Source organism: Aplidium turbinatum, chromosome 8 (assembly GCF_918807975.1).
Source record: "Aplidium turbinatum chromosome 8, kaAplTurb1.1, whole genome shotgun sequence".
Lineage (NCBI taxonomy): Eukaryota > Metazoa > Chordata > Ascidiacea > Aplousobranchia > Polyclinidae > Aplidium > Aplidium turbinatum.
Window position 1 is genome coordinate 15,803,630 of NC_137479.1, and position 10,782 is coordinate 15,814,411.

Here is a 10,782-nt window from a genome sequence, read left to right on the forward strand (position 1 = left end):
AGAATATTACAATGATACTATGACAGCTTTTGTTTGTTGATGATGAACTAGCAAGTCACACTGTTCAGAAAACCCAATTTTACAGATTTCATGCTCAAGTGATGAGACCATAGCTTCAGGGGCTATTGCTCTCTTTTGTGTTGTTGATAGCCATTGCATATGTTTGATACATGTTTGCCATACTGAGTGGCGAGTCATGGTGCACTCAAAATACTGTGAGTTACTTTCTGGATTTCACATCTCAGTTTGCAGTTTCATTTCATTAATATGCTAAAGAGCAAAGTTTATCCTTGTTAAGACTAGGGATGCACAATACAGAATACCTGCCTATTCTAGAATACTTAATTTCGAATCCAGAATTTCGAATCTTTTCTGAAATTACGCGGCAATTTTTTCCAAATAATATCAAACAAAAAGCAAAAATATTTGTACCACTTTCAGTTTCACCCTGTTGCTGTTGCCGCTGTAATAATTGCAAAGCTTCTGCTGCCTTATGTGGCTGCTTAAAATATTGCATCAGGTGCCTTGCAGCTGCAACAGCAGATTTTATAGCAGGTAAGGAACAAGCATCTTTGATACACAATTGCAGAGTATGTGCCGAGCATCGAACATGTGTCCAGTTATGCCGTTCAGTTAAAATATCACATGCACGAACCATGTGGCTACGTTGTCTGACACCACAGCAAATATTTGACTAGGGCTCAGTGAATACTCCTCAAGTGTGGACTCAATCCAATCTGCTACATCATCACCAGTGTGTGAGTCCATGACTTGCTTAGTAGCTATAACAAAAGTTTGTAACTGACCACTCTTGGTGTCCAAGCAGTGAGCTGTTACACCAATGTAGGATTTGTAGGACGTAATGAATCATTCGTGGCCACACACACAAATTATTCACTCGTACGGGAACGCACTGCGTGTCTGCAGTTCTGATAACTGCGTGAACCCTATGAGGGAAGAAAAAAGGCGCTTGGAACAAACAGTCCATAAAGAAAAAAGTCGGCGCGCAAGACAGAAAATATCAACTTTACATTTGTTTAACGTCGCACACTGTTCATTTAACAGATTTATTTTCGAATCCTGATATCCGAAAAGAAACTGCAAATGCGATTCGAATACATTGAGATTCGAATCTTTAAGATTCGATATTCTGTATTGTGCATCCCTAGTTAAGACTGACGTCATGCATATGCTTGCTTGTTTTATGTAGGAATCGTGTAGGTTTAGTTGGTAGAAGGTTAAGGATGGATTGGGAAGAGATAGAAGAAATATTTTCAAAAAATGACTTTGAAGACATTGATGACTCGGTAACTAAATGTTAATCTGTTTATTTAATTACATATCAATTATATATATATTAAGTTCAAGCCTTTTACGAAGTTAAAAATTGGTTAACTGCATGTTAATTACATAATTACTAGCTAACTAATTTTAAATCAACAAATTGGTACACCCAACTGATACATAGTACTAGTAGTAACCTCCTTAAATTATTTGAGTAATTACTTCACACTTCACAGTAAGCATGCTGGCGTTTTTTTATTGTGTAAAATGCTATAATCAAAAGAAACATTGTAGGTCAATAACATATCAGGATTTATGTGAAGAGCCTGACCATCTTTTCTAGCATCTCTTCAGTTCAGCCTTACCAAGATGATTAAATAAATGTATAAAGCTTTCTTTTATCTGTAGCGTTTTATAACAAAGATCGTATGATGGAGAAAATATTTTGTATCATGCTAGTAAATTGATTGAGAAACTGCGTTGCACGCAGGGTTGTCGGTATTTTACCCAACCCAAAAAACCTGGGTGGGTTTTTTTTAAAAAAAACAAAAAAACCCAGAGCATCATATTTGTCCAATTTTTATAAGAAAATTGAAAAAATGAACCAAAGCACTACAAGGTACTTAAAACAAACTTCAAATTAGGACTTAAGGATGTGACTGTGAAGTAAATTTCCAAGGATAAATTGAAAACACAGTGGATATTTCTGTACACAAAAATCAAGTACTGCCACTTTGTACTACACTAAAACTCATTTATGCAAGAAGGCCTCATAGTTAAACAGCCCTAGTGCATTATTTTATTGAGTTATGCCAGCATGTACTGTGAGTGAGAGGCACTTCATTGGTAAAAAGTAGTATTTGAGGTGAAATAAGCATGAATCTACCTTTTTTGCATCTTTTTTAAATAAAACCCAAAAAAAACCATGCGGGTTGGGCTTTTTTAAAAATACCCGGGTTTTTCTCAACCCTGATTGCACGTGTCAGTGATCATATTATTCTTTTAGTAATTTTACATAGTGTATGCAAGTCATTTTCACCTTTTGAAGCAATTCTGCAAAATATTGAACACGTTGTGCACTATAAAAAATATTTCTAGTTTGAAATATATAATTATATATAGTGACGAAAATTTCCGGAAATGTTTAATTTTCAGATCTTACTGTCCCATTGTGAACTTACTGACAGACTGAGCAAGACAATGCACTATGCTCCCCAAAAAAATCCAGCCAAAGATACCATGTCATTTGCAGTCACGAGTAAGTATATGTGAAGTTTGAAATTATTGCAGCAGCAGCAATATTACAAAAGTTATATGTACAATTGTACATACATCAGTATCACTACGCTAGTTAACTTATGTTTTCTGCTTGATCTTTAAAAAATGCTTTTATTGATTAGCTTGTGCTTGCTTTGATATATATGTCATATATCCTGGACATGATAATCTGGAATTCACTTTTTAATTCATGTTGCTTTATATTTATTTTTTAACAGAAGTAGCGGTTGAAACTTTCCGAAAAGCAGCCCCAACACCATGTGGAAAGCTTGGTCACCGTTGTGCATCCAGACTTGCAAGGTGTGTTATACTTTTGCATCATATATTGTTAATTGTGCATACAACAGCATTGATTGCAAAGTACAAGCGGGTGATTGATCTCTCGGCGTATTGTTTTGCTACTGTATATTTGTTGTCAAAGCATAGCGTAGATTTCTGAAATGATAGTGAAACTTTGAATTTGATAGATTTAGTCTGCTTCCACAATTTGATATTTTTGTCTTATAACTCTACAGAGATGCTTGTCCATCTCCGTGTGCAATGTTGCTGGCCATGATATACATTGATCGTTTGTCTTGTCGAAACCCAGAGTATCTCCAAAAGATTTCTTCTTCTGATCTTTTTCTTGTGTCAATGGTAAAATTAGGCCAATTTTTTTTTTTTTCCGATTTTGCCATGACTTACAATGTCAGTGAGAAATTTTTATGCTGTTTATGCTGTAATGTAATTATACATTGATGTACACACTGGAGTTTGAGCGGTGTGGTATACTTAGTTTTGACATATGTAGGTTCTATTACATTCATCTTGTCACAAGACAAACTATGCAATGAATTTGCCTGTGATACTGTTGTGGCATTCATGTTTTTATTTGTCCTAATTAAGGAATGAAAGACATTGCCAAGCCCAGAACTTCACAAAGATATTGAACATGTACTTAGCTAGGAAATCTTAAATGATCAGTACTCATTTTGTGTCTGCAGAGTGCAGACACCACAGAGAGCCGAGTCACTTTTAGATTCATTATTTTTTTGATATCAGAAATGGGTAAGGCTAATGTTTTAAAGTTAAATTTTTGTTTATCAATGATAGCTATTCTTTTAAGTTGGTTGCATCAAAGTTCCTTCAAGATGAAGGGGTTCAAGATGAGGTTTTCAATGATGAATGGGCGGTTTCCGGGTTAGTGGATACTGATTATCTCAACCATCTGGAAGCAGAATTTCTGGATGCGATTGACTGGCGGGTATGGGTCAAAAAGGGAGAATTCAACCGCGAACTCCAAACCCTGGAGGCAAGGTATGACTTGTTGACACATTTCGCCATCTTCATACTCGTAGTTTGCTATTGCTTCATAAGCAATTAAGCATGTCTTCATTTGCTCCTCTTTGTTTTTTAAGTGTCATAATTTTCGATAGCTTTTAATTTGTTGGGCATTCTTAAGGAGTTCATAATATGAAAATGTTTTTAAACAACATTTTTACATCATCTTTTCAATGATCAGTTGACAATGTTAGATAATGTATGTAGCGTACTGTGCGAATTCATTATAGCAGTATATTTCTTAAAATCAAACCTTTTCTTTGTACGATCTATCGAAAGTTGCCACAATAACAAATACCAGCAAGTTTTGAACTTCATCTCTGACTCTGGCTCCCACCCAACCAGAATGCTTTTGCCAAGAAAGGCCTGAGTCGGACGTACGCTCTTGCATCGGATTATCTCGCTCCTGCATGCACGGAGGAACCATTTGTAAGTGCGGCACGGAGGAACAAACCGCAGACCACACCTTCTACAAACGTGCGCATGGTCTGCGTGAACTGAATAACCAACCAATACAATGGCTGCTCGACATCTAGCCCGAGTCTCCGCCTCTGCTCAAGGATGGTAAAATGTACAGCTCATCGACCGTTGGAATGTAAGGAGAAAAAGATCAAACAAAGAAGTGGCACTTATAGTTCTCCATTGCGTACCGGTATTGTAGCAGTTGCGTGTATTTTTGCAGGCTTGCTTTCAGCGAGTACATGCGGAGGGGCTGGCTCACCTACACTGATGCGTCATGCATTGTTGCTTCTCAGAAGATTGTGGGAAATATGAAGAAAATGATTCGGCTCGTCTCGAAGGTGGTGCAAGTGACGTTTTATCTATGAGATAATTTGACTAAAATGATCACCTGAATTTACAATAAAAAACTGAACCCTATTACGTTAACAACAAAGTGAAAACTTTTATTTACGTTTTCAATACGCACTATATGATGGTTGTTGTAGTTTTAGCATATTTGAAATTGCTTAGTAAAATTAAAGTTTAAAACTTAATTTGCTTTCTAAAGAATAAACCTGCAGTTTTTTCCAGTATTATTAGTATCAAATAAAGTTATATAAATCAAATGTCTTTATAAAGACGATATTTCTGCAGGCAATGTGGATGAGTGCGCTGGTGTACAGTGGGTTGATTGTGGCCTCTGTGTCTTTGGTAGCCGCATTGCAAACCGTTGTTGTTAACGACAATGCGGTGTCATCTCCACAGAAGATGAGTGTAGAGAAAACCAACATGTCCGTTGCTAGTGGAGAAGGTTGGTTAGTAGAAAAACAGCTACGGTTTGGAGTTGGTTGATTAAAATTTTGCTGTAGTGCTCGTTCTTTACAGAAGTGTCGACACTTGCGAGTTATCTGGTTTAAGAGATGAATTTTGAATGATAAAAGCTACCGTATAAAAAAAAAAAAACTGAAGTTAGTCTCGTATCGCATAGCTAGTGCTGGTTTCATTGTTGGAAATTTTGCTGTATTTTTAGCGTGAAGGCAAGAAGTGTGTCTTTAAAGTTATGTTATGTCCGTGGGTAATAAAGTTCGGGGATTTGGGGCAGGCTTGATAAAACATGCGTGACGGTTACAGCTTACTTTTTACACATGTCTTTATGTTTATCGAACATGCCTAATCGATTGAACTGCTTGTAATCTGTCAGACCTCACTCCTCAAAAAATATGCACTGAGTACCAGCTAAGTTTTTTTTTTGTGCATGATGTCTTTGCGTAGTACACATCAAATCTGTTTCCACCAATAGTTGCAATGGAAAGGTCCAAACTCTGAACACCAGAAACGACTTTCAACTTGAAGGTTACTGGATTTGTCTGATCTCGTTGGCCTAACTTTTTTTCTCAGTGGAGTAAGGTTTGCGTATACTTTGCTGTCTCTTAGTTTGAATTCAATTCGTGTTACGTTATCCTATTGTCTTTTTTTTCTTTTAGGTGATCGTCCCCAACCTTTTGCTGACAATGATTCTCTCACGCATGACCTGGAAGCAGATAAAGTCCCACTTACACTGCCGCTTGTGACTCCACCCTTTCGAACCCCGATCATCGAGTATGCATGCTGGACCCGGAAAAGAGGGACCCCGACTCCCGGTGACAATACTAGCCACTATCTTCACAAGAATCCCCACCCCTTGATCTTCAACTCAACCGAAAATTGCAACAAAGTTTGTTCAAACTGCCCTCATTCACAGAGATATGACTCGAGGTAAACGCTCGTGTTCGTCACTACGTGCAACAAATCTTCTTTTTACTTTTTTTAATGTGACTTACACAACTTTTTTTTCGGAGCAGTTGTTCTTGCTTCATTGCTTGCAATATGATTTATATATTTAACAGTGACCGGATTTCGTATGAAGCCAATAATGACTTAACCAATCTATTTTATTACACCAGTTCATTCACCGACAAGCGTAGCTACCTGTTCAAGCATCAACTACCACCTACAATCGAACCATCCTTGGTATACACACCGTTAAACCACCCAACAAATGGTGAGTATCGCTATTCAAAGCTACATGCCATAAAATGTATGCTTGAGATTGTTCTCTTGCCTTGTGTTGCGTAGTATGATATTTGGAAAAGGTGTAAGTCATTTCTTAAGGACGGTTGTGATCGAAGAGTAGCCTACATATGAGTCAACTTTGATTTTTTATTGCTCCCCTAAATTTCGCTTAAAAGGTAATTTTTTTGCATTGCAGAATTTTATCGTTCGCATGTTCCTTTCCCCCCGCCGTTGGTTGGAATAGCACGATAAACCTTTCAACTTCATACAAGTCATGCCAGCTGTCTTCTTTTCCTGGCTTCTGTTAGCGCCTGCCTTTTGAAGACCTGCTGTTGTTTTATCCGTTTTCATTTAAGTTGCCTTCAATCAAGCATAAGAAACAAAGCTGGTGCTTGAGAGGATGTTAATCTATATTCGCGTGCCCAGTTTCCTAGGCATTCGAATGCACACTTTCAACTCAATCTCATAGGCTGTTGATTTTGGTAAAAACGTGCTATTGTTAAACTTTTAAAAACCTTGTTTTCCACTACCCGGAAATTTAGGCTAAGGTAATTACAATTTTAACAGTTATCTACGAGAAAATTGTAGAAAACCATTGTTCACATGAGACAGTAAACAAACAATGTTAAGCAGAAAATTGACTCTAAAAATGAATGAACAAGTTTAGGTTAGCAAATGTATAAAATTTCTAGTAATAAGTAATAGCATGTTGTATTGTGTACAATAAATTAAAGAAGTACTTATTATTGGTCTTATTGTTTCTGTAGCTTGCAGTTTAGTTAAGTAGGTGGTAAAAACTCTTGGTATTCCCGCAATTCTATTTGGTATATGCAAAACGTAACCAAGACGAAGGAACTTTGGTTGAAATAAAATCAGACAGCGCTTCGAAGACTGACGCATTAAATGCTCTGAGCCACACCTGGTGTAGACCAGGCAATATGGGCGAGTAAAATACCGTACAGAAAAATTTACCTAATTGATCACAAGGAAATTTAGAAATAAGTAAAGATTTATTCAAACTGACCAATTGCAACAATAAGCTAAACCTTAAAACGACTCGTAGCCTACTCTATAAGTTACAATAGGCTGCATTGGCAACAACACAAGCTTTGGCAACACAAGTAGTTGGTGAACGCGTGGCCAAAGAAAGATCAGTTTTTGACGTCCAAGAGAGTAACCCTCGAGGCACAAAGAAACTTTGGTTCCACAATATTCGGGAAGATCTGCGACTGCAAGATTTTGCTTCAGTCTACCCCCTAGACCGGGTAGCATGGAGAAATAGCCTACCATCAGACAAAGTAGACATTCATTAGCGCCCAACCCTCGCAATATGGGGAACAAGAGGCGTTAAATCGTGTAGATAAATAGAGTAATCATAAAATGAAATGCAGGAATCTAACTCTAGTTTGAACGGTTCTTATTAACTATTAGGAAGAACCAGGTAGATTGAAACGGAGAAGAATGTTGAATTTAAGGCAACAAACAAGATAGCCTACGTATTTTCTTTATCGCGCGTTTTTGCTAAATAGTAGGATATAGGCTAGGTACGTTTCTACAAGTGTAACACAACGTATTGCTTAAAGATGTTGGTATTCATGTTTCGATTGTCCACGAAAACAACTTAAGTTACTAACTTATATCCGAAGAATAAAATATAAAAAGCTACTCAATCAAATTTCTACACTGTAGTGTAGGCCTAATATATTAACAGTACGGTAGTAGCCTAGTAAAACAGCGAGTAACTTGGTCTGTTGCCTATTTTGCCTCCCGGATTTTTCCGAAGCCTACCGACGACCCTGCCTCCTTTAATGGAAGCTATGTCTAGTGTCTACTGTTTGTTTGTTTGTTTGTTTATTGGCCGCTGCGAAAAAATATGTACAATAAATCAAAACACAATGTACAGTAAAACTGTTGAAAAGTTTACAATAAAAAAAAAACGAGTAAAAAATGATGGTAGCATCACAGCAGCGGGAGGCTGCGAAGTGACCGTTCAAGGTCTTCAAGTCAAGCAGCCACCCTTAACTCATCAATGATAATTATAATTGAATAATTGAGACAAAGAGATAATAGTACATAAATAACGGTGAAGCTGTCCAAGATGATAAGAAGTCAAAAAACTGATTAGTAGGTTAATTTAGCATTTGTTTAATATGAGTCAATAATTTTCTTTTTGTACATTCTTTTAAAAGTTGTGAATGAGGATTTGCGAATTTCATCTGATATATTATTCCAAATTTTTGCGCCAGAGTATTTTATTGAGCGTTGTAGTTTTGTGGTTGTGTATCGATAATAATAGTAATCTAGGTTGGTCGAGTTTCGAGTAGAAAAGTTGTGAATTTGGTTACATTTTTTAAAGTAGTTTTGAAAAGTGTCGGGTAATAAATTAAAACTAAACTGATACATAAACTTAGCAATTTCAAAGTTGTACAGATCTTTTAACTTTAGGATATTTAGTTGTTTATAAAAGGGTGTGACATGGTCAGCCCATTTGCCTTTCACAACAGCTTTGACTGCCTTATTTTGCAAAACACCAAGCTTTCCAATATGTGTTTTGTATGACGACCCCCAAATTGTCAGTCCGTATATGAGGTAAGGATGCACAAGAGAATAGTAAAGCTGAAGCATAGCTTTGGTAGATAAACAATGTTTTAATTTAGAGAGTATGCCAACAGATTTGGAGAGTTTGGAAGATATAGCATCAATATGACGAAGAAAAGATAGATTTTTGTCAATTAAGATACCAAGGTATTTAGCAGTGTGAACATTTTTTAGTTGGGTATTGCCGTAAAATACTTCAACATTAGTTGATTTTTGGTTGGTCTTGGGTGCAATTATTAAAAAGTTAGACTTAGAAGCATTTATCGTAAGTGAATTGGCTGTGATCCAACGTTTGATTCCTTTCAGTTCAAGATTAATTAAATTTTGAAGACTTAATAAATTATCGGCTTTAATAACCAGACAAGTGTCATCAGCAAATAATCTAGGAACAGAAGAAACACAGTTAGATATATCATTTATATAAAGTAAAAAGAGAAGCGGTCCTAATATGGACCCTTGAGGGACACCAAATTTTATTTCTTTTAATGTAGAATTTTCTTGACCAATAGACACAAATTGTTTACGATTTTTCAAGTAGGAAGTAAGTAAGGCATTGGCAACTCCTCGAATTCCATAATGATCAAGTTTATGCAAAAGTTTTTTATGATGAACTGTGTCAAAGGCTTTTTTAAGATCTAGTAAAACAAGTCCAGTCAATTCATTGTTCTGCATTTGCTCGTATGAGGAGGTAATAATGTCTAAAGCAGCATGACTTGTTGAATGGTTGGCACGAAAGCCATACTGAGTAGGCGTTAAGATCGAATGCTTATTTATAAACGACGTCAAACGTTTGAACATTAACTTTTCTAGAATCTTTGAAAAGCATGAGAGTAGAGAAATTGGTCTATAATTATTTGTTTCGAGTTTACTTCCAGATTTATAAATTGGAATGACTTTAGCAATTTTGAGAACATCTGGAAATATGCCATTCGAAAATGCGTGGTCGAAAAGGATGGATAGAGGCAAGGCTATGATAGTCGAAGAGATTCGAAGGAAATAAGGCGAGATACCATCACTCCCTGCTGATTTATTTAACTTTAGCTGATGTATTTCTTCTATTATTTCGTACACGTCTGGTGGTTCAAGGAAAATAGAAGAGGAAACACGGTTGCTTAAAAAGTCTTTAAAATTATTTGTTTTATCAGTTTCGACTTGTTCTGCGAGGTGGCTTCCGATATTGGCAAAAAAGGAATTAAAACTCTCAGCTATTATTTTTTTATACTGTAGTTAGAAACATGTTTCAACTTGCCTCATAGTTACCCTAAAGTCCTCATAGTCACCCCTAAGTCCTAAGATAAGCAATCATTGATATTGGTTAATCACAGAGTGGTAAAATTGGTAAGTGGTTAATTAAATTGTTGTTAATCTCAGAGTGATCATGCAGAATTAACGCATTTCACACCTGTCAACCTTTGTGTTGCCGCTGCAAAATTTTTACTTAACCCGTCTTTTAGTCTAATTACCGGTATATCATTTATTCGCATCAGACACAGCTGTCCATAACCAAAAAAACGAAATAATACAAACTGCAAATGCACAAATAACCACTTTTGGTGTAGCCTACTTTACTAAGTTTAAGTCTTTAAGAGCTCACTGAACATGTAGCCTATTAGCCTATTACAGATTCCAATGCAATGCGCGTTGAAAGAATTCAAACTTTGTGTAGCCTTGAAAGTAAGTGTTCACTCATGTTAGAAAACTACTGAAATTGTTTGAATGCATCATGTTGTAGACCTGTGTGAATCAAATGAAAGATTCATCTAGCAAAAGGTTTCTCGAAGATATAAAAAGATAACAAATCGATCGACA

At 36.3% G+C, this 10,782-nt stretch overlaps 1 protein-coding gene across 1 annotated transcript; it reads left to right on the plus strand.

The window, feature by feature from the left end:
- The first annotated feature begins 1,214 nt into the window (after positions 1–1,214).
- Positions 1,215–7,119, plus strand: LOC145775495 (protein CNPPD1-like). Its single transcript, XM_082586793.1, has 10 exons — positions 1,215–1,307; positions 2,440–2,542; positions 2,781–2,862; positions 3,078–3,198; positions 3,668–3,858; positions 4,565–4,682; positions 4,978–5,134; positions 5,808–6,078; positions 6,267–6,364; positions 6,572–7,119. Exons 1-10 carry the CDS (start codon positions 1,245–1,247, stop codon positions 6,625–6,627), a joined length of 1,260 nt encoding a protein of 419 aa, XP_082442919.1. The 5' UTR covers positions 1,215–1,244; the 3' UTR covers positions 6,628–7,119.
- Positions 7,120–10,782: the final 3,663 nt, after the last annotated feature.

Excerpts from the sequence above, each read along its gene's own strand:
- LOC145775495 (XM_082586793.1), top strand. The coding sequence starts at position 1,245 with ATGGATTGGGAAGAGATAGAAGAAATATTTTCAAAAAATGACTTTGAA. Across the intron at positions 5,135-5,807 it reads GTCCGTTGCTAGTGGAGAAG|GTGATCGTCCCCAACCTTTT; the intron begins GTTGGTTAGTAG and ends TTTTTCTTTTAG. Across the intron at positions 6,365-6,571 it reads GTTAAACCACCCAACAAATG|AATTTTATCGTTCGCATGTT; the intron begins GTGAGTATCGCT and ends TTTGCATTGCAG.